Genomic DNA, 24,246 nt, shown 5'->3' on the forward strand with positions numbered 1-24,246 from the left:
TCCAGAAAGTTCTCAAATAGTATCTAATCAGATTGAGTAACAACCTGATTTGTTCTTGTAGACATTATATATGTGTTAGTGTGTGTGTGTGTTTAATTCAACTTTCTAAAATTTGGTTTTATGATGTCTATTGGGCTTCCCTGGTGACTCAGATGGTAAAGAATCTACCTGCAATGTGGGAGACATGGGTTTGATCCCTGGGTTGGGAAGATCCCCTGGAGAAGGGCATGGCTACCCACTCCAGTATTCTTGCCTGGAGAATCCCCATGGACAGAGGAGCCTGGCAGGCTACAGTCCATGGCATCACAGAGAATCAGACATGACTGAGCAACTAAGCACAGCACAGAATGAAAATACAGACAAAATTAACAAAGGAAAAAGTTCCTCTGAAGTGGAATCAGGAAGTAGAAGAAAACCGTAAGTCAACACTCCAAAGAGAATCAAATGTAATCCAACAAACATTTCAGATATGAAAAATCACTATACATCAAAAATTAAAAACTAGGGATTTCCCTGGTGGTCCAGTGTTTAAGACTTCACCTTCTGATGCAGGTCCAGTGTTTAAGACTTCACCTGACCAGGGATGAAACCCTGTCGGGTAACTGAGATCCCAACAGGGATCTGGCTGCAGAATGCAGCCAGATTTTTTTTTTTAATTCAAAAGCTAAAGAGTCAAGTACTGATGTGATGAAGAGATATTTGAATCAACTAGGGAAAGATATGGCAGAAAAAGACAAACTTATTTCAGAAATGCAGACTAAATAAGGTACCCAAGAGAGAATAAACGCAAATGAAAGTATAATAAAAAGACGTTGGAAAAAGACAGAAAAACAACAGAGAGAGGGACAATGACATAAAGAGGAAGAAATAGAAAAGCTTCGGAGGTGGGGAGAAATGAACGGCAATGGAATTTTGGACATTGAAGGAGAAATACACACTTTTGGGGATCCTTGAAGAAACAAAACAAAACAGCAAATATTTAAAGTCATAGGGAATCCCTTGGCAGTCCAGTGATTGGGACTCCACACTTCCCCTAGAGGGACCATAGATTCAATCCCTGGTGGGGGATCTAGGACCGTGCATGCCACACGGGCAAAAACAAAAATTAATCAATTTTTAAAAGGTAACATATGGGACTTCCCTGGTATGCCAGTGGTTAAGAATTCATTTTGTGATGCAAGGGATGTGGGTTTGATCCCTGGTCGAGGAATTGAGATTCCGCTGCTTTGGAGCAACTCTACCTGGGCACTACAACTACTGAGCCCACAAGCCATAGTTGGAGAGTCCGTGTGCTGCAATGAAAGACCCTGCATGATACAAGAAAGACCCAACACAGCCAGATGAATGAAGTAAAATCATAATAAAATTTTTTCCTGAAATAGAAAATCACCTGAAATTACACATTGAGAGGGCTGACTAGGTACCTGGGAAAGTAGCCCAGAACGTCAACTCTGAGGCATATTCCTATGTCTATTTGACATAGGAAAAGCTACTTGATTTTGAAGATTAAGATAAAATTCTTAAGGTCTTCCAAATCAAGAAATTTATGAAGTCATAAGAATTATACTGGTATTAGACTTTTCAAAGCTAATATTCAAAGCAATACAACAATGGAGGAACATTAAAAATTACTCAATGAATGAAAGTATGAACCAAGGATTTGATATCCAGCCCAGCTGTCTTTCAAACATGTACAAGAAATTAAGGAATTTAATCTATGTATGTGTGTGTGTGTGTGTGTATATATATATATATATGTACACACGCACACACATGTGCTTAGTCACTCAGTGGTGTCCAACTCTTTGGGACCCCATGGACTGTAGCTCACCAGTCTCCTCTGTCCACGTGATTCTCTAGGCAAAAATAGTGGCCTGAATAGCCATACCCTTCTCTAGAGGATCTTCCCTATCTCCTGCAGCTCCTGATTGCAAGTGGATTCATTACCATATGAGCCACCTGGGAAGTCCCAATCCCAGGTGGCTAGGTGCTAAAGAATCTGCGGGTCAATGCAAGAGATGCAGGAAATGCAGTTTCAATTCCTATATCAGGAAGATTCCCTGGAGGAGGAAATGGCAACCCACTCCAGTATTCCTCCCTAGAAAAATCCCATGGATGGAGGAGCCTGGCGGGCCAAAGTCCATAGGGTTGCAAAGAGCCAGACACACCTGAGCATGCATGAAATGCACAAACAGGAGGGTGGTGGGGAAACACCAGGCAAACTCAATCTGAGGAACAGTGTACAGAAACATTGACCAGCACTCATCAAAAATGACAAGAGCATGAAGGTCAGGACAAGATTAGACCATTACAGATTGGAGGAGACTAAGAAATGACAATTAAATGTGATTTGACATCCTGAGCCAGGAAAAGGACCAAATAAGTTCTGTAGTTTGGTTAATAATAGTGTATCAACATGACATTTCCTGGGTTTGATCATTATACTATGGTTGGTAAGATGTTAACATTGGTGGAATGTGGATGAAGAGTATTTGGGAATTCATGTCTATTTCCCCAACTTTTCTTCTAAGTCTTAAAATCATTTCACAGTACAAAGTAAAATAAATAACTGCACTCCAGTGCTTATTTCACTCACAAATTTTATCTTAGCATAACGTTTCTATTGAGTTTGTGCCTTTAGTGGTTACCCACCAGCTGACCCCACACTCAGGCGTGGTTTATTTGGGAGATGAACCTGAGAGGCATGAGTAAGGCAGTGGGGATGTGAGAAATGGAAAAGTGGGAATTAAGATAACAGATAGAAATAAGGTCTTTAATTGACTTATCTGAAAATAGTGAGTTTAGACTGCTTATCCAGTGTGTGTGTGTGCTTAGTCGCTTCAGTCATGTTCAACTCTTTGCAATCTTATGGAATAGCCTGCCAGGCTGCTCTGTCCGTGGGATTGGAATGGACGCCCTCCTCCAGGGGATCTTCCCAACCCAAGGATCGAGACTACGTCTTCTGCATCTCCTACATTGCAGGCGGATTCTTTACTGCTGAGTCACCTGGGAATCCTATGCTTATCCAGTGGGACCAATGTAATCACAGGGTCTTTTAAATGTGGAACAGAAGAAGCAGTGTTTGAGCCACACAAGGTGAGAAAGACTGAGTCATGGCTGGCTCTGCAGATGGAGGGAAGGAGCCCCCAGCCGACAATTGCTGGCAGCCTCTAGAAACTGGAAAAGGCAAGAAAGCAGATTCTCCCCAGGAATATTCAGAAAGGAAGGCAGCCCTACTTGATTTCAAGCCCGCGAGACCCATTTTGGACTTCTGACTTCCAGAACCGTAAGATAACACATTTGTGTTGTCTGAAGCCACTAAGTTTGTGATAATTTGTTACAGCACCAATAGGAAGCCAATGTGTACTTAGTCACTCAGTCATGTCCAACTCTTTGGGACTCTATGGACTGTAGCCTGCCAGGCTCCTCTGTCCATGGGGATTCTCCAGGCAAGAATACTGGAGTGGGTTGCCATGCCCTCCTCCAGGCGATCTTTCCAATCCAGGGATCAAACCCAGGTCTCCCGCATTGCAGGCCAATTCTTTACCATCTGAGCCGCTGGGGAAGCCAAAACACATGCCTAGAAATAGTGGGTTTTTTCAGATTCATATGAAGAAAATCATAAAACTTTACTGAAGGACATTTTTAAAGTACCTGAATAGGGGAGGGTAGGTGGGGAAGGGATAGACTGGGAGTTTGGGATTAGCAGATGCAAACTGTTATATACAGAATAGATAAACAACAAGATCCTACTGTATAGCACAGGGTAATATATTCAATATCCTGTAATAAAACCATAATGGAAAAGAATACAAAAAAATATATATGCATAAAATCACTTTGCTGTACACTAGAAACTAAGACAACATTGTAAATCAAGTATACATTAATAAAATAAATTTTTTAAACCAAAGTACCTGAATAATAATTGGTTCATGAATAAATGAACACATAGCTAGACAGACACATATAAACATATACATATTGTATATATGCATATTCCCAACCAAAATTACAAACTGATTCAAAACCCTATCTGGGGACTTCCCTGGTGGTCCAGTAGTTGGGAGTCTGCCTGCCAATGCAGGAGACAGGGTTTCAATTCCTGCTCTGGGAAGATCCACATGCCGAAGCGCAGCTAAGCCCGTGTGCCACAACTTCTGAAGCCTGTGGGCCCTACAGCCCAAGCTCTGCAAAAAGAAGCCACTGCAATGAGAAGCCCGCGTATTGCAGTGAAGAGTAGCACCCCCCCATCCCATTCCCCACTTACCACAGCTAGAGAAAGCCTGCATGCAGCAACGAAGATCCAGCACAGCCAAACATAAATAATTTAACTAAATTCAATAAAAACTGTATCTGGGGGACTTCCCTGGCAGTCCAGTGGTTAAGACTCCATGCTTCCAATGCAGGGGGAGGGAAATACAGGTTCCATCCCTGGTCAGGAAACTAAGATCTCACACGCTACGTGGTGCAGTCAAAAAACAAAACAAAACGGTATCAACTACACAAAAAAGAAAAGCGTATTGAAAAAAGACAATGTCCTCCAGTGCATCAAACAGATTATCAAACTACAGTGACTCAAACAGTGGCAAAGGAACAAAAATAAGTTCAATGGGACACATAATGCAAGGTATGACTTTATTAGGGGGATATCATGGTGGGACAGAGTGGGGAGCTGAGCCTATCGATAGATGTAGAAAAATGGTCTATAGCTTGTGGAGAGATTGGTCTTAGAGAATCTCAAAGTCTTCTGAATACTAAGGGGATGGGCATTCACCAAAGGGGAAAACAGAAAGGGGTGGGGCCCAAGAGGAACCTCGGAGTGCATGTTCCAGTTGGCTGATCTCTGCTAACCGGGCAGGATCGGGGGTGGGGCGGGGCGGGGCGAGGTGGGATGGTGGAGGCAGCAGCCCTCAGAGGACTGGGCAGGGAACCGAGGGCTTCTCACAGATCCAGGGGTTTTCTGTAACACATCTGCCATCATTCCAGCCATCGTTGTGCAGTTCCACACAGTCCTCATCTCCGTGGTTGTTGGGCTCCCCTTTTTTCCAGAAGCTGTGAACGGCATCAGTGCAATGAGACCCCTACTCCACCCAGTGCCCACCCCCAATTTTGGAGGGGCTGGTCCCTGGACTTTGACAGCAAATTGCCAAGTACCAGCCAGAGGTTGGTCAGGAATTCGGAGGCAGGGTTTTTGAAATGTGGGTTCAAACACCACATCCACCAGAATCAGTTCTGGGAAAGTTAAATGTGGGCTTCCCCAGTGGCTCAGATGGTAAAGACTCTACCTGCAATGTGGGAGACCCAGGTTTAATCCCTGGGGTTGGAAAGATTCCCTGGAGAAGAAAATGGGTACCCATTCCAGTACTCTTGCCTGGAGAATTCCATGAACAGAGGAGCCTGGTGGGCTACAGTCCATGGGGTTGCAAAGAGCCTGACACAACTGAGTGATGACACTAACACAAAATTAAATGCAGATTCCTGGGCCTGTTCCTAGACATATAGAATCAGACTCCCACCCAACACCTACCCCCTACCCCCAGATGAAGGCAGCACTCTGCATCTTCACCAAGCTTCTCAGGTGATGCTTTCCAGTCCAGAGTCTGAGCACCCTTGGTCTGGAGTTCCTGCCCACCTCTCCTGGGACATTGTCACTGGGAGGTTACCTGAGTTGGACAGGACTGTCATCCACCCACCGCCAGGAACCCTCACTGTGGTGGTCACTGAGGCCGATCCAGGTGGGTTTATTATTTCTGGGATACCAAAAGTTCAGGAATTTCTGGGGGTGGGTGGGGAGAGGGGTATCAGGAGGAAGATCCCTGAACGCCACACATCCCATGTCTGCCCACATCTCCATGGACCCCTGCCTCCCACAGAAGTTCTTCTCACAGTCTAGCCTAGAGGCCTTACTCAAGTTGTATGTGTTAACATGTGCATGGAGGCTGTGGATGTGTGTTAATGTAATACACATGTGGATATGACTTGTGTCTCAGTTAACATGCATTGTATATGGCCTCAAGGGCACTCTGAATTCCCTTCCTGTCCATACATGGGCTCCTCTCATCCATGTTCTTCTCTCACATGACCTTCCTGAGTCCATTATGATTCCTCTTCCCAGAAGCCTTCCCTGATTGTATCTCACCTCTCATCCCCCCGCCACACCCCCAGCTGCCCATCTCTCAGAGGGCAGAAGAGGGAAGCAGAAGGTTCTTTCTTGACCTGGCAATATGGCCCAGCCTCTCGGGGGACCTTGCCCAGCCCACCTCCTCCTCAGTACTCTCGATGATAACTAGGTGGGCCCCAATAAGCAGACAGGCAGAGACGGCAGATCTCCAGTCACTCTGGGTCCAGGAGAAGAAGTAGCAGCTTCCATCGAAAAACTCCCAATTCTGAGGACAAGGATGGCACAGGCCAGCTGGGGAAGAGGAGTGGAGTTGGGACAGAGACATTGCTTGGCTCCTAGGCTCCAGATCTTCGGAACCCAGGGCTAGGCCCTTCTCTTCAGCTGTCAGCTCAGTTCCTCAAGAAACCCATGAGGAACATTCCAGCTCTGCTCTGCCCTCCTCAGCCTGGCAGCTGAAGCAGGTGTGGCCCAGCCCCCACCCACCATCCTGTGACTTCCTCTTGACCTTGGTGTGGTTCCCTTACCCAGGGTGGCATTCATCCGGGTCAGGCGCTGTAGGATCTTCTCCAGGTTTGATTGCATCTGCTTCTCTGCAACTTCAGCTGGAGGGAGAGGACGTCAATTATTAAGCACCTACTGTGTATGTGGTGCAGAGAGCCCCATGAGAACATCGTGTGTGGATGTCAGGTGACCCAGAGAGCCCATCATACAGACGAGAAAACTGAGGCTTAGAGAGTGACTTGCCCGACATCGCCAGCTCACCAGGACCTCTTGCAGGGGTCCGATCCCCTCCCTGACTCCTGCCCTCTCTCCTCCACCCCTGGCAGTGGTGGCTTGTCCACAGCCATACAGCCCCTCCCTACTCAGACTCCGGAACCTGGTGTCCAGCCACTTATCCAGGCTGTTGTTCTCACGGTCTCCCGAATCTCTCTGCAGACACTGGATCCTGGAAACTACAACGGAGCAGAGAAATCCCTCTTTAAGCACTGACCCTGAGCCAAATCTGCTTTCAAGGTCTCCCCACCGGGAGGATGAACCACCTTTCAAATAAGGAAGCAGACTTAGAGAGGGAGAGTTACTGGCACATGGTCACACAGAAGGTGACACAGAGCCCGCACGACCCAGCCCTAGTAGGTCTAGGGACTGTGGAAAAGGGCAAAGACCATCTCAGAGAGAAAACCCAAAGGGACCGAGGACTCTAAGCCCCTAGATGCTCACTCACCTTGAACCAGAGTGGTCAGCTGGAGCGTGAAGAAGCCCAGTGAGACGAAGAGGAGCAGCAGGAGAAGCAGAGGGCCCCAGGTCAGACACTCTGCAGGACCAGCAGATAGCTGGGGCTCGGGGCTGGGGGCAGACTCTGCCCCCACTCCACCCCCTGCCTGCCCCCGTTCCCCTAGCTGCCTGCTCCTGAACCAAGCACTCCCGTACCTGACAAGCTCCTCAAACTGTGTAGTGGTCGAGGGTGTCTCTCAGCCAGTCTCTGGCCCCCAAATGTCTCCTCCTCTGGACAGAACAGAGCACATGCACTTGAACTTGGAAGTCGGCTGAGCCCTGCTCTCAGAGTTGCAAGCTGGCTGCCAGGCCCCAAGCACCATCAGGAGCCTGGGACCCTGTCATCCCCACTATCACCCCAGACTGGGGGCCCAGCCTCACCAGAGTCATCTGGCTCCTTGTGTTCATACATCTCTGCCATCCTTCTTCCCTTTCTGTTCCTCTTCCCAACACTTCTCTGGACTATGGTTTTTATAACCTCATGTATTTCCCTCTGTAGCCCCTCCTCAGACCTGTTCTTTCTCAACTCACAGAGAATGAGGAACACGATAGGGATAACACTTCCTCTCAGAAAAATCTGGGGACCCGTGAAGCGGCTGACACAACTAAAGAGAGGTCGCTTCGGGCGGGGCAGAGGCTGGGCAGTCAAGTTTGCAGCCAGAAGGCACTATTCCAACCCCTGTCCAACCCTGGTACCTTCAGCCTCATGTTTCCAGAGCCCCAGTTCCCTCACCTGGGAAATGGGACAATGAGCCTGCCTAAAGGAAACTGACCCTGAATATTCCTTGGAAGGACTGATGCAGAAGCTGAAGCTCCAACACTCTGGACACCTGATGCAAAGAACTGACTCACTGGGAAAGACCCTGATGCTGAGAAAGACTGAGGGCAGGAAAAGCAGGTGACAGAGGAGGAGATGGTTGCAGGGCATCATTGACTCAGTGGTCATGAGTTTGAGCAAAGTCTGGGAGAGAGTGAAGGACAAGGAAGCCTGGCGTGCTACAGTTCATGGGGTCACAAAGAGTTGGACAGGACTTAGTGATTGGATGATAGCAGTCCTGCTTCACATTATAATTATGAGGTTGAATACAGTGCACTAGTAATGGATATAAACGGCTTATTCTAATGATAAGTACTCAGTAATAACAGCACTTGAGCATGTGCCAACCATTCTCCTTGGTGTGTGTTCTCCCTCACTGCCCCCAGTAATAAATCCAGACTCGTTAACCACAGTGGTCTAACAGTTCTCACAATAGCCCTATGAGAAAGGTAGTTACTATCCTTCTTTATAGATGAGGAAACCGAGAGGGCAAGGAACTGCCTGAGGTCACACAGCTCAAAAGCAGTGGGGTTGGGAGTTGACCCCTGAATCCCTGCTTAACCACTACACAGGGCAGTTACTTTTTCCCCCTTTGTAACTACTAAATATAATATAGATAGTCACTTTGAAACTTTGTGTATCGAACTTCCAATTTATTTCTATGCTGACCCTATCTGATTCAACTGAGTATATACAACTATCCTTTTCCCCTTAATCTTAAAGTGAGTCTTTTGTAGACAGCATATAATGGGATCATCTGTTTGATTCTTTCTGTCAATCTCTACCTTTTAGTTGGAGAATTTAACCCTTTTATATTTAACATAATTACTGATATGGTAGACTTTTTATCTGCCATTTTGCTATTTGTTTTTCATATGTCTTATTTCCTTTTTATTCCTCGGTTCCTTTGTTACTATCTTTTTCATGTTAAGTAATTTCTTCTTTTTAAAAAAAAAAAAGAAGAAGAATTGATTTACAGTGTTAACTTTTATGTGAAATGGAAAACCAAAGAATTTATGTGGTTTGCTTCATTGCAGTATTTGCTTTATTGTGCTAGAACCAAAATTCACAGTACCTCCAAGGTATACCTTGTAATATAATATGGCAACTATGGATATCATATTCTACCTCCTTCTGAAGGTTTGTTGCCATTGTGATTTTCCATAGTAGTTGTTTCTTGTTGATTTAATGATTTTTCTGAATTAATTCTGCAAAGTCTCTATTCTCTGTCATGTACGATCACTTAAATCTCTACTTAGCTTGGTGTTTAGCAAGTGATTGAACAAACTTCCTTGAAAATCTGAAACTAAAAGTCTCCCAGTCTTCATCCAGGATCTCTGTATGTTTTGACACACAGTCAACACTCAGTCAGGAAACTTGCAACCCAGCCTTATCTGCCACTTCCCACTTTCTTGGAGCCTTGAAGTCAGCCAGAATTAAGAGCTTAGGAACTTGTCAGATCTTTCCTGAGTATGCACACAGCCCTCCACATGCATGTAGCCTTCCAGATTCCCAGGAATATGTTGGAGCTTTTCAAAGCCTCTTATGTTCATGCTCAGTCTCTCAGTCATGTCCAACTCTGCAATCCCACGGACTATATAGCCCACCAGGCTCCTCTGTCCATGGGATTTCCCAAATAAGGATACTAGAGTGAGTTGCCTTTCCTCCTCCAGGGGATTGCCCTGACCCTGGGATGGAACCCTTATTTTCTGCATCTCCTGCATTAGCAGGTGAATTCTTTACCACTGAGCCACCTGGAAAGCCCTTTCAAAGTCCCTAGGGACATCTCATTCCTTAACTTTTCTTTTTAAGACTGTTTGGTTAGGTTATTATTTGTCCCAGCTGTTATCCACCACCTCAGGGAGCTGTGATGTTAAAATATTTGACAGACACCCCCTGGGGAGAGGTTTTTAGCATTGGGCAACTTCGAGTGAAGTCAATGAAAGATAATCTTTTCAAGGGTGGTCTTCCAGGGAACCACTAGATAGATCAGGTAATACTATTCCTTGGGAACAGGGCTTTATAAGAGCTCTGACTCCGTTTTTCTTCCTGTACCAGAAATGTGACCTGTTATTTTTTAAGGCTATCTTGTTTTTAAATTTTATTTTATCGAAGTATAGTCAATTTACAATGTTGTGTTAATTTCGGCTGTACAGGGAAGTGGTTCAGTTATTCACATATATACATTCTTTTTCATATTCTCTTTCATTATGGTTTGTCACAGGATATTGAATAAGGCTCCCTGTGCTCTACAGTAGGAACTTATTATTTACTCATTCTATATATAATAGTTTGCATCTGCTAATCCCAAATTCCCAATCCTCCCCACCCCCTTGGCAACCACAAATCTATTCTCTATGTCTGTGAGTCTGTAAAGCTATTTCTGTGTTGGAGAGTGAGGAATGGGACTAGGGTGAGTTAAAATTCCACCAAGCTCACTGTTCTTTATTGAGATTCAGCCGTATTTCTTGTCTAAATACTCCCTGAATTACTGTAAGCTTTTGGTTGATTGCCAGTGTTCTAAAAGTGTTGATTCTGACAAATTCTTCAGTTTTTCCATTGCTTTCATGGAAGGGCAAAATTTTTACTCTGCCATTTTTGCTGACATTTATTATTTTTTTTTTCTTTCTTTCTGTTTTTTTGATGGTTAAAGTGTCTTTGATTTGGCTAGTGGGAGCCTTTCACTCTGGCTCTGTGTCCATTCAACATGTGCTTATCAGTTTTTTGCTGATCAGGCTTTCCTTGCCCAAACCCTGGAATCACCCATTTTCCAAAAGAGACCCGGTTGCTTGTAAGTGGAGAATGACATTCAGAACCAAGACCTGAGTGTTGAGTGCATCGTTATTATTAGGGTGTCATTAATCCCAGGACCTCTGAGTAGACAGACAAGAAAACAGATACATGCACATTTATTTCTCTATCAGTTAGTTCAGTCGCTCAGTCATGTCAAACTCTTTTTCGACCCCATGGACTGCAGCACGCCAGGCCTCCCTGTCCACCACCAAGTCCCAGAGCCTGCTCAAACTCATGTCCATTGAGTCGGTGATGCCATCCAGCCATCTCATCCTCTGTTGGCCCCTTTTTCCCCTGCCTTCAGTCTTTCCCAGCATCAGGGTCTTTTCAAATGAATCCGCTCTTTGCATCAGGTCACCAAAGTATTGGAGTTTCAGCTTCAACATCAGTCCTTTCAATGAACACTCAGGACTGATCTCCTTTAGGATGGACTGGTTGGATCTCCTTGCAGTCCAAGGGACTCTCAAGAGTCTTCTCCAACACCACAGTTCAAAAGCATCAATTCTTCAGCACTCAGCTTTCTTTATAGTCCAACTCTCACATCCATACATGACCACTGGAAAAACCATAGCCTTGACTAGAAGGACCTTTGTTGGCATATTTCTCTATATATATCACAGAGTTGGAAACAACTGAGCGACTAAGCACACACACACATATGTTGAAAACCATGAGTTCACACCAACACTAAATACAGTAGAGTTCATTTCTAATTTGCCCTCCATTCTTTTTTTTTTTTTTTCTCGGTCACACAGTTTTCAGCATCTCAGTTTCCCAAGCAGAGACTGAACTGGGGCCATGATAGTGAAAGCCTGGAATCCTAACCACTAAGCCACAAGGGAATTCCCACTCCATTCATCTTTGTAACACTCTTCTCTGATGGTGGGAAACCTGGTTCTCATTATCCTGGGTGCATTTATTTACTCATTTCATCAATCCCACCATATGTATAGCCAACCTCATTTTCCCATCACCATCCCTTATACTATGTAGATGCACTGGGCACTCACCCGCTCCGGCCAGGTAGACAGGCCCTCCTGTTGTTGTCCTTCTTACCTCACTTGGGCTCTGACATCGCATACCACTCATCTCTCCACTAGGATGCTCTCCTCCCCAAGTCTGGACTCCAGCACTCTCAGATCAGATCAGCCACCATTTTGAATGCTTCCTTCTGTCATCTAAGAACTGGCTGACTTACCTTGTCCCCAAAACACCTCTCCATCCATGTAAGCCTGTCCATACCCAGAGCTTGTGCCTGCCTGTCCTCTCGTATAGAAGCTGCAACTGCTGTTGGATCACCTACAAGGAGTTTTTGTTGTTGTTGTTAATTAAAAAAAGAAAAAGTCACACCACATGGCATGTGGGATCCCAGTTCCCTGGTCAAGGGTTGAACCTGTACTCCCTGCAGTGGAAGCACAGAGTCTTAACCACTGGACTGCCAGGGAAGTCCCTGAAGGGCTCATTTTTATTTCTGAAACCCAGCTCCTCGAGGCTTCCTTGCATTTACCACTTTGACTAGTCCTATTGAAAAGTGTGGGGTCTTCTAGTTATCACCGTAGAAAGGAGGGTCTTTGGGAAATTTCTGCATTTTCACCAGTGGAAATCCTGTCATCACTCTTTCAACACTTACTTTGTGCTAAATGCTTTTCAGACACGACCTCAGCAAATCTCCACAACACAGCTACTACTGCCCTCATTTTACCTATGAGCAAACAGATCCAAGGGCTTCCCGGGTGATGCAGTGGTAAAGAACCCGCCTGTCAATGCAGGAGGTGAAAGAGATGTGGGTTTGATCCCTGGGTTGGGAAGATCCCCTGGAGGAGGAAATGATAACCCACTCCAGTATTCTTGCCTGAGAATCCCATGGACAGAGGAGCCTGGCAGGCTACAGTCATAGGGTTGTAAAGAGTTGGACATGACTGAGCAACTGGGTATACACATATATACAGAGGTTCAAAGGTCACATCAAATGTCCATGATCCATCAGCTTATAAATGCTGGGGGTTAATCCATGAAAACACATCATTTTCTTTTCTTATGTAGGTTTTGTTGTTGTTGTTGTTTTGTTTTATTTTTTTAGTTTTTGGTCATGCCCTGCTGCATATGGGATCTTAGTTCCCCCAGCAGGGATGGAACCCACACCCCCTGCATTGGAAGCACAGAGTCTTAACCACTGGATCACCAGTGAAATCCCAAGCACATCATTTCATTCATCGCTGTGTCCCTCAATTCAAACCAGCTCAAAAAATACCCATTGGAGTGCGGAGTGAGAATTGATCGCTTTGCGTCTCTTAACTGAGAAGTCTAAGAGAAAGAGAGCTCCAAAGAATTGATGTTTTTGAAATGTGATGTTGGAGAAGACTCTTGAAAGTCCCTTGGACAGCAAGGAGATCAAACCAGTCAATCCTAAAGGAAATCAGTCCTGAATATTCACTGGAAGGACTGAAGCTGAAGTTAAAGCTCCAATATTTTGGCCTCCTGATTCAAAGAGCTGACTCATTGGAAAAGGCCCTGATACTGGGGAAGATTGAGAGCAGGAGGAGGAGTGGGTGACAGAGGATGAGATGGTTGGATGGCATCACCGACTCAATGGACGTGAGTTTGAGTCAACTCCGGTAGATAGTGAAGGACAGGGAAGCCTGGTGTGCTGCAGTCTATGAAGTCACAAAGGGTCGTACACAACTGAGTGACTGAACAACAACAAGAAAAAGAGAGAAGAGGACAAAATTTGAACCTAGGTGTCTCACCCAGAAGGTAACCTTCTAGACCAAAAATTGGCAAATGTGTTTTCTGAAAAGGACCAAATATTCTGGGTGTCATTTCTGCCACAGTTACTCCCACTGTAACCGTGTAAAAACCGGGACAATATGTATCAGTGGCTGGGTGGGGCTGAGTTTCACTAAACTATTTATAAAAACAGCTGGAGCCAGCTGTTCAGAGGAAGGAGACCAACTCTGTTTTATTCACTACTACATCCCAGTGTTAAGAACACTGACTGGCAAGTAATGGGCAATTCAAAGATGATAATAAACGAATTATCACTTGTATATTCTTTTTTTCCCTTTATCTCTTTCTTTTTTTAAGTTTTTTTTTGGGGGGGGGGCGGGGAGGGGCACGCCATGTGGCTTGAAGGATCTTAGCTCCCTAAACAGGAATTGAATGCCCGCCCTTAGCAGCAAAAGCACAGATTCCTAACCACTTGTTGTTGTTCAGTTGCTAGGTTGCGTCCGACTCCACCACGCCAGGCTTCCTGTCCTTCACTATCTCCCAGAGTTTGCTCAAACTCATGTCCATTGAGTCGGTGATGCCATCCTGTCGCCCACCCCTCCTCCTGCCCTCAATCTTTCCCAGCATCAGGGTCTTTTCCAACGAGTCAGCTCCTCGCATCAGGTGGCCAAAGTACTGGAGCTTCAGCTTCAGCATTGGTTCTTCCAATGAATATTACCTAACCACTGGACCACCAGGGAAATCCCATTGCTTGTATATTCTTGATGGAAAAGTAGTGATACAACCAGAGTGAGCAGTGCTGGTGGGATGGTTGGACAGAGCATGGGAGATATAGCTGTGCAACATGTTCAAGGTGTTTTGGAGGAGTTTTTGCTCTTTAAAAAAAGGAGCAGGAATGGGACTCCCATGGGGGTCCAGTAGCTGAGATTGTGCATTCCAATGCAGGGGACACAAGTTCGATCCCTAGCTGGGGAACTAAGATCCCACAGGCTATGGCCAAAAAAAAAAAAAGTTTTTTTAAAGAAGAGAAAGAAATGAATTTTATTGGGCAATTGTTTGGTGCCAAGAGACCTAACTTTTCTCATGACAGACCTGTGAGGTGGGTCTGTATCATAGACTGAATGCTTGTGTCCAACATCCCCACCTTGGTATTCCTACTTTGAAACCTAATCCCCAATGAGATGATATTCAGAAGTGGGGTATTTGGGAAGTAATTAGATCAAGAATGGGATCAACACTCTTATAAAAGAGACCCCAGGGACTTCCCTGGTGGTCCAGTGGTTAAGATTCCAAACTCCCAAAGCAGAGGACTACATGGTTCAATCCCTGGTCAGGGAACTAGATCCCACATGTTGCAACCAAAGGTTCATACGTTGCAACTAAGACCCGCACAGCCAAATAAAATTTTTTAAAAAATTTATTTTAAAAGAAAGACACCAGAGAGCTCTCTCCCTGCTTCTGCCACCTGAGGACATCGCCAGAAGGAGATGGTCTTCCATGGATCTGGAGGCATATCCTCAGGTTGTGCTAGTGGTAAAGAATTTGCCTGCATTGCAGGAGGTGAAAGAGACATGGGTTCAATCCCTGGGTTGGGAAGATCCCCTGGAGGAGGAAATGGCAACCCACTCCAGTATTCTTGCCTGGAGAATCCCATGGGCAGAGGAGCCTGATGGGCTACAGTCCATGGGGTCACAAAGAGTCAGACACGACTGAGCACACACACAGAAAAACACAAAATTCTCAGCAGACACCAAATTTCACCACATATTGATCTAATTTATTTTATTTTTTGGCTGCACTGGGTCTTTGCGGCAGCATGTGGGCTCTTTGTTGTATTGGGCAGGCTTTTTCTAACTTAGTTTCCAAGCTCAGTCTTAGTTGCTCCATGGCATGTGGGATCTTAGTTCCCTGACCAGGGATCGAACCCCCTGTCCCCTACATTGAAAGGTGAATTCTTAACCACTGGACTCCCAGGGCAGTCCCCTCACATGTTGATCTTAGATTTCCAGCCTTCAGAACTCTGAGAAATAAATGTTGGTTGCTTAAGCCCTTAGAAGTCTATGGTATTCTGTTATAGCAGTCTGAATGGACTAAGATGATCTGTGTCCCCATTTCTCATATGGGGAAAACTGAGGCTCAGGAGTTGAGGAGACACACCACTCATGGCCTCAGAGCTAGAGACACAGTTTGGAAGGTGGTGGCTTTCTCATATCCAAAGACACATCAGCAGAGTTGGAACACCAGCCTCTCAGAAAGGTGAGACAAGACACTCTATTGGATGGGCTGTTCCTACTACATTCATTACAAACCTCTCTCCCTTGTAGGGCTTCCTTGGTGGCTCAGCTGGTAAAGAATCTGCCTGTAATGCACGGGACCCAGGTTCGATCCATGGGTTGGGAAGATCCCCTGGAGAAGGAAATGGCAACCCACTCCAGTATTCTTGCCTGGAAAATCCCATGGACAGAAGAGCTTGGAGGGCTGCAGTCCATGGGGTCACAAAGAGTCAGACACAACTGAGCAACTCACACACACTGCCTGGGGTTCAATATTTTGTGATGGGATCCTGAACTGGCCACCCCGTTTTTCTCTCCTGGGGCTGCAGATGCCTGCTGAAAAACTTTCTGTTCCTCTAGGAAGCCACATTCTCTTTCACTTCCCAGCCTCTGCACATGCTGATTGCCCTAACAGAAAACACCCATTCTCCAACCACCCTGTCCCATCTCCTCTTGAAAAATCAGTCCTTCAGGATGTAACCTTTCCCCTAGAACATGATCTTAAGAAAGCTCTAGAGTATTTTCCAGCATCCTCGAGCCATTCTCCAAGTCTCACTGGACTCCAGTGGGATGTCCTGCAGACTGAAGGCAGTTCTGACACCATCCACCTGGAGACCAAATGAGATCTGTTTAAAAAAAAAAAAAAAAAAGCAAATGCGTATATGTTAAAGATCTCGCTGGCTTTATCCAATGATGCATGAATCAGGCAGCATCCAGTTTAGCAGACAGAAAGGAGCTCTGAAGGGCTGTACAAGGCTAGAGGTTTTCTAGGCAGACAGGAGCAGGGTCAAGGAAGTTGTACCTGAAAAAAAGTGGGTGGGTCATTGCAAAGTTACTTTCCAATAGAGGGATGGCAGGGGTCTATCAGATGATTCCTGATTGGCTGGTTTAAGATTTCATTTCTGAAACAGCTGAAACTGTCATGAAGGCTGAGTTAAGCTTTACTGAGGCTTTCACTGGCTAAGTCAAAGATCTCCCTTGGTATTAATAAATGTCACATTGCACTTGAAAATATGTGGGTTATTTTAAAATATTTTTGACATTGATTTCTGACATAATTCCACAATGATAAAAGAACAGACTCTGTATGGTTTCAATACCTTTAGACCACGAAATTTTTGCACCTGGTTTTATGTCCCTAGATATGTTCCAGTGTCTCCTAGTTTATAGTCTATGGGAACTTGAATAGAATTTGTATCCTACTGTTGTGTGAAAATTGTATAAATTTTAATTATGTTGGATTGGTTCATAGTGCTTTTCAGGTCTCCTATATCCGTCTACTTTTTTGTATATTCATTCTATTAATTTTTGAGAGTTTGATATTGAAACTCCAGCTAAAAATCTTAACTTATCTACTTTAAAAATTTGTAATATATGGTGGAACAATTGGAGAAGGAAGTGGCAACCCACTGCAGTATTCTTGCCTGGGAAATCCGATGGACAGAGGAGCCTGGCATGTTACAGTCCATGGAGTTGCAAGAATTGGACACAATTGAGTGACTAAACCACCACCACCAGGTATATGTAACTGTTCTGTATTTTCCAAGTCTCCTGTAAATGTGTTATCACACCTTCATAATTTAAAAAAAATTTTAAAAAGGAAAGAGAAAGAAAAGACTGAGTTATGTGTCATGAGACTTACCATAAGTAACTCCACTTTTGGTCTATTGTCTTATTATTTTTTAAATATTTATTTCTGTGCGTGCATGCTAAGTTGCTAAGTCATATCCGACTCTTTGTGACCGCATAGACTGTAACCCACCAGGCTCCTCTGTCCATGGGATTCTCCAGGCAAGAATTCTGGAGTGGGCTGCCATGCTCTCCTCCAGGGGATTTTCCCATCCCAAGGATCAAACCCACATTTCTTACGTCTCCTACACTGGCAGGCAGGTCCACTAGCACCACCTGGGAAGCTCCAGTTATTTATGCACGTACCTTTATTTTTGGCTGTGTTGGGTCTTAGTTGCGGCAGCGGGCTCAGTAGTTGAGGCCCTCGGGCTTAGTTGCACCCCAAGCATGTGGGATCTTAGTTCCCTGACCAGAGATTGAACTTGTGACCTCTGTATTGGCAGATGGATTCTTAACCACTGGACCACCAGGGAAGTCCAGATATATTTCTTATTCTATCACAAACGCTGTCCAAGGTTCCCTCCAGGCTGGGTCAGGTGCCTCTTCTGGGCAATCCCAACCCCTTTTTCAGGTATCACACAAAAGTTCTGTGCTTTCAGATCTGTGTCCCCCTCCAGATTGTGAGTTCCACAGAAGACCGTGTCCTTGGAATCAAAGCAGGTGTTCGACAAATGTCTAGTAAACAGATGAGATGAGTGAAGAAATGTCTCATTCTATTGCCTATTTCATCTTTACCGCCCAGACATGTGTAACTGCCCAGTCCTCCATTCCCACCCGGAATCTCACCTCTCTCTTCCACTGACAAATCACATCTTTTAATACCACCTCCTCCAGGAAGCCTTCCTTTCCCACCCACTCGGAGCCCCATCCAAAACCAGGTGAGGAGCAGACTCTGTCATCCCTTAGAAGGTCTCACCTGACAGCAGGAAGATTTCCCCAAAGACTTGCCCCAGGTTAGACCCCACCTTCCTCCACAACTCTCAGACGAGTGCCACCTGCTGCTTTAGAGGTGTCATTGAAATAGGGCTCAATGGGCTGGGCTGGCCTTACAGAAACTTGCCAGCACCAGAATTCCAGAACCTCAGCTAACATCGTAGACCAGAAGACCTATTGGGTTTCTCTCCAGGCTGGACAGCGCCACCCAGTGGTCAAGAAGGCTTCGACATAGGTTAACAGAACAGACACCTTCCTGCCTCCTGGACTTCGCGTTGGCTCGTCCTTTTGCCTGGCATCCCGCCCTTCCTTCGTCTCTCAATGTCTTACTTGCTCTTTAGAGTGACATCACAGTCCTCCAGTTTGCTTGCTTCCTCACCTTGAGCCTTAGCTCCTCTAAAGCCCCAGGAAGGAAGGCATGCCCCACCACAAATTCTGCCCTGCAGTAAAATGTCCTGAGTCAGCTGTTCCTCCAGCCTCAACAGCTCCACTCCTGGTCATGTGGGTAAATTGTGCCCCACGTCTTGGAACAGGAATTCCGGGAACAGGACCATGCTTCTTCCATCTTTGGGGGAAAACCTCTGGGTATCATCACACTTCTTAGAAAGAGGTGTTTTCATTCCTGCCTTCACCCCCTCCCCAAATCACCAGTGATGGTATCTACCTTTCCTTTGAGAAAAACAGCAGACCCATTTTTGTCTTGGTCCCCACTGTGATAGAGGTGGCCACTTCTTCCTTCCTGCCTGAACTCCACTTTCCTGGGACTCCTCTGATAGCCTCACCTGCTGTGTCTCCTTCTTCCTCCTGGGCTGCTCCTGCTCCATCACCCTTCCTCTTCTTTCGCCTGACCTTGCAACTTGCCTGTCATTGATGAATCTTTGCTATCCAAATCCTCTTCTTCTGTTGGGAGGACAAGAAAGGAAGAATGCCAGGGATGGACTAATTGTCCAGTTTCTCCAGGATTGCAGCCAGCCTGAGGTTGTAGAGGGCAGCAAAGTCAGAGGGAGACACCAGGGCCAGAGCGTAGTAAGAAATCACCCAAGATCCAATAGGTCAAAAGTGAAAGCCCAGGGACTTCCCTGGTGGTCCAGACTTCACGCTTCCAGCCCAGGGACCTCCCTCCTGGCACTAGTGGTAAAGAATATGTCTGCTAATGCAGGAGATGCAAGAGACATGAGTACAATCCCTAGGTCAGGAAGGTCCCCTGAAATAATAGGAAATGGCACTCTGCTCCAGTATTCTTGCCTGGAGAATCCCATGGACAGAGGAGCCTGGCGGGCTACAGTCCATGGCATCATAAAGACTGAGGACACGCACACCTGTGCAAACACACACACACACACACACTTTTCCAGTGCAGGGGGGCATGGGTTTGATCCTTGGTCAGGAAACTAAGATCCCACATTCTGTGTGGTGTCGCAAAAAAAGCAAGAATGCCCAAACTGGTTTTAAACACCAAATGAGAGTACTGGAGTGGGGTGCCATCGCCTTCTCCGTATAGGGAGACCAGGGTGAGGCTATAAAACCACCTTATCCTGATGCTGTTTCAGGTACTTGGTCTTTAATCATCTTCCTTTTTAGTGTCTCCTATGATGTTTAGTCTGCTCAGTTTTCAAACCTCTCCTTCTTGGATCCTTTCAGATATCTTGTGTCATTCTATGATCTATTTCCAAATTGTTCTTTGATTTGTTTGTTTCAACTCTGGCTCCTCTATATAAAAGTTATCTATCATTGTATAACTAATTGCTACAAACTGAGTGGATTAACACACATTTATTATTCCAGGTTTTTGTGAGTCAGGAATCTAGCCATGACTTAGTGGATCCCTTGCCTAGGATCTTTCTTGATGACTTAGGGGGTGGGATGGGGAGTTGGAGGGAGATTCAACAGGGAAGGGATGTATGTATATGTAGGAATAGGAAATGGCACTTTGTTCCACAAAGCTAAACCCAAGAATACTGGAGCAGGAAGCCTATCCTTTCTCCAGCAGATCTTCCTGACCCAGGAATCAAACTGGAGTCTCCTACATTGCAGGAGGATTCTTTACCAACTGAGCTATCAGGGAAGACCAAAAATATGTGAAAGTGAAAGTCACTCAGTTGTGTCCAATTCTTTGCAACCGCATGAACTATATATATATAGTCCATGGAATTCTCCAGGTCAAAATATGGGAATGGGTAGCCTTTCCCTTCTCCAGTGGATTTTCCTGACCCAGGGATTGAACCGGGGTCTCCTGCATTGCAGGCGGGTTCTTTACCAGTTGAGCCACAAGGGAAGCCCAAGTACACTGGAATAGGTAGCCTATCCCTTCTCCAGGGGATCTTCTGGACCCAGGAATTGTACCGGGGTCTCCTGCATTGCAGGTGGGTTCTTTACCAACTGAGCTATTAGGGAAGCCCACAACCATTGTAGAACAGTTATATTTCAGTAACAAAATAACTACCTTAAATATCAAGCTGGAGGACTCATACATTCTGATTTTAAACAATGCAAATCTATGGTAACAAAACAGTTCAAAACAGTGTAGTTCTGACCCAAGAAAAGATGTGTTACCAATGGAAAAGAATTAAATGTCCAGAAATAAACCCATACATCGATGGCCAGTTGATTTTTCACAATGGTGCCAAGTCCATTCAAAGGGGGAAAAATAGTATCTTCAACAAATAGTACTGAGGCAACCGGATTTCCACAAGCAAATGAATGAAATTGGACACTTGGATCACATTGCACATAAACATTAACTCAACGTGGAACAACAGCCTAAATATAAGAGCTAAAACTCTTAAAAGAAAGCATAAGGGTAAACCTGTATGACATTGAATTTGGCAATAGATTTTTAGACATGACATGCAAAGCACAGGTGACCAAAAAAATAGATAAACTGGACTTCATCAAAATTTAAAACTTTCATGCATTAAAGGACATCTTCAAGAAGGCGAAAACAACCTACTGAGTGAGAGAAAATACTTGTAAATCATATATCTGATAAGGGCTTGATATCCAGAACATATAAAGAAAATCTGCACCTCAATAACAACAAAAACATACAATTCAGTTAAAAAATGGGCAAAATACTTGAATAGACATTTACCCCAAGATGATGTACAAATGGCCAATAAGCACATAAAAGGATACTCAATATTATTTGTCATTAGGTAGTGCAAGTCAAAGCCACAATAAGATAACAATTCACACCTACTAGAATAACTATAATTTTTTAAAAAAAATAATAAATATTGGTAAGAAGGTAGAGAAATTGAAACCCTCAGACTTTGCTGCTGGGGATTTAAAATGGTGCAGCCACTGTAGAAAACACTTTGGTTGCTCCTCAAAAAGTTAAACATAGAATTGTCATTTGGTCCAGCAATTTCACTCCTGTTGTTGTTCAGTCACTCAGTCGTGTCTGACTGTCTGCAACCCCATGGACTGCAGCATACCAGGCTTCCCTGTCCTTCACCATCTCCCAGAGTTTGCTCAAACTCACGTCCATTGAATCAATGATGCTATCCAACCATCTTGTCCTCTGTTGTCCCCTTCTCCTTCTGCCCTCAATTTTCCCCAGCATCAGGGTCTTTTCTAATGAGTCAGCTCTTTGCATCAGGTGGCCAAAGTATTGGAGCTTTAGCTTCAGTGTCTGTCCTTCAAATGAACATTCAGGATTGATTTCCTTTAGGATTGACTGGTTTGATTGCCTTGCAGTCCAAGGGCCTCTCGAGAGTCTACTCCTGGGTATATATCAAAATAATTGAAAACAGGGACTGAAATAGACACTTGTATACCTGTGTTCATAGCAGCATTATTCACAGCAGCCAAAAGGTGGAAACAACTCAAGTGTCCATTCACAGATGAGTGGATAAGCAAAATACAGTTTATGCAAACATCAGAATATGACCTAAATTTTAATAAAAAGGACAGAAGTTTTAACACAACATGAATGAACCTGAAAATATTTGCTAACTGAAATAAACCAAACACAAAAGGACAAATATTGTACGATTCCACTTAGATGAAATGCCTAGAATAAATTCATAGAGACAAAAGTGAAATAGAGGTTACCAGGGTCTGGGCAGGGTAGGGGGTGAGTAATGGGGAGTTTTAAAATAGGGATGGAGTTTCTACATGGGAATGATGAAAAAGTTTTGGAAGTAGGTAGTAATGATTGCACAGCATTGTGAATGCACCTAATGCCACTGGATTGTACATTTAAAATGGCAAATGTTAGGTTACATATATTTTACCACAATCAAATATTCTAAAAAAAAAAAAGGAGAAGAAGCTGCCATGTCTCTTAAGTTCTAGGCTCAGAACTAACTAGCCCAACATCACCTCTGATGTATTCTGTTGGTCAGAACAAGTAACAAAACCAGCTCAGATTCAAGTGATGGGAAAACAGACTCCACTTCTTCATAGGAGGAGCTATATGTATTATCCCCGTTTGCTCTTTATAAGACAAAGTATCAAGTCTGAGCCCACGGTGATCAATATTCACAACAAACAAATTTTGAGTTAAAATCTTAATCTCAAAACAAATTTTTTTGTGCTAAAACTTCTTATCCACTAAATACTGAGAGAAAAGTAACTTAATAAGTTGAAAGATGCAAAATTTGACTCTGAAGAAATGATAACCACCTCCCCCCTACTGAAAAAATCACAGAGGGAGAATTGACAGTTGGTAAAAAAAAAAAAAAAAAATTGGACAAAAAGAACCCAATGAATCAAATGTTTACTGCAAAGATCACATGGAAAAAATGTTCCTGATAAAAATGATTTCAATCAAATAAAAGTAAACACTGAAAAAAAATTGGGGGCAGTTTAAGTGCACTGAATAAAAGCAAAGTTATCCAGGAATCTAGTTGGCCAGATGCAGCTTAGGGTTCAAAATCTTTTCCAACAGAATATGTGTTGGATTTTTTTTTTCTCACTGAGCTTTTAAAAATGGAATCAAAGTGTCCCCAGAATAAAACCATCCTTTGTGTGAGCATGGCAGGGTGAGCAAGAGAGGGTCAGAAGCCCTGGGCATCTTTCTGGCATTTAATTTTATTCCCCAGACACCAATTATCTCCTAGGCAAATTCCCAGAAACAATCCAGTCCTTACGTCTTTCTGGGCTTCCCTGGACCCCACCCAGGTCTGTGTCTCTGCAGACCCCTGTCTCCCACCTCCCAACAGTCCAGGTATTTTGTTCCTTGGAAGTTGTAGGTCACACTAAACTGTTCTTTTCTGGGGGTGAACCCCAAGATTTGTCCTCACTCCTCCACACTGGGAGACCATGGGAAGCCAACTCAGAGATTATCCCTTGCTGGTTACGTGGCCCTCACCACATCCTGGGTATTATTCTTGCCCTCCTGACTTGAGACCATGTGTTCTATCTCTAGGGCTCACCTAGTGCTTCCCAGGTGGCACAGTGGTAAAGAATCCACCTGCCAATGCAGGAGATGCAGTTTCCATCCCTGACTTGGGAAGATCCCCTGGAGGAGGAAAGGCAACCCACTCCAGCATTCTTGCCTGAAGAATCCCACGGACAGAGGAGCCTGGTAGGCTACAGTCCATGGGATTGCAAAGAGTCGGACACAACCGAGCAACTGAGCACAGACGCACATTCCGTATCTAACTATGTCCACAGGGATCCTCCCCCCACCTCTTAAGTCTGCTAGGAATCAATGGACAATGTCCATGAGG

At 44.7% G+C, this 24,246-nt stretch overlaps 1 protein-coding gene across 1 annotated transcript; it reads right to left on the reverse strand.

Annotated features, from left to right (window-relative positions):
• Positions 1–4,913: 4,913 nt before the first annotated feature.
• CD209 (CD209 molecule) lies at positions 4,914–7,817 on the reverse strand. The gene is made up of 8 exons (NM_001145756.1): positions 7,778–7,817; positions 7,553–7,627; positions 7,347–7,436; positions 6,988–7,077; positions 6,649–6,726; positions 6,264–6,415; positions 5,667–5,779; positions 4,914–5,055 (listed from the first exon to the last, which is right to left on the reverse strand). Exons 1-8 carry the CDS (start codon positions 7,815–7,817, stop codon positions 4,914–4,916), a joined length of 780 nt encoding a protein of 259 aa, NP_001139228.1.
• Between the last annotated feature and the right edge of the window lie 16,429 nt (positions 7,818–24,246).

This window comes from Bos taurus, chromosome 7, assembly GCF_002263795.3.
Source record: "Bos taurus isolate L1 Dominette 01449 registration number 42190680 breed Hereford chromosome 7, ARS-UCD2.0, whole genome shotgun sequence".
Lineage (NCBI taxonomy): Eukaryota > Metazoa > Chordata > Mammalia > Artiodactyla > Bovidae > Bos > Bos taurus.

Bases quoted from the DNA above. Each gene is read 5' to 3' on its own strand.
- CD209 (NM_001145756.1), bottom strand. From the start codon at position 7,817: ATGGCAGAGATGTATGAACACAAGGAGCCAGATGACTCTG. The intron at 7,628-7,777 runs GTGAGGCTGGGC...TGTTCTGTCCAG, and splicing joins CAAGGAGCCAGATGACTCTG to AGGAGGAGACATTTGGGGGC. The intron at 6,416-6,648 runs GTAAGGGAACCA...CCTCTTCCCCAG, and splicing joins CCGGATGAATGCCACCCTGG to CTGGCCTGTGCCATCCTTGT.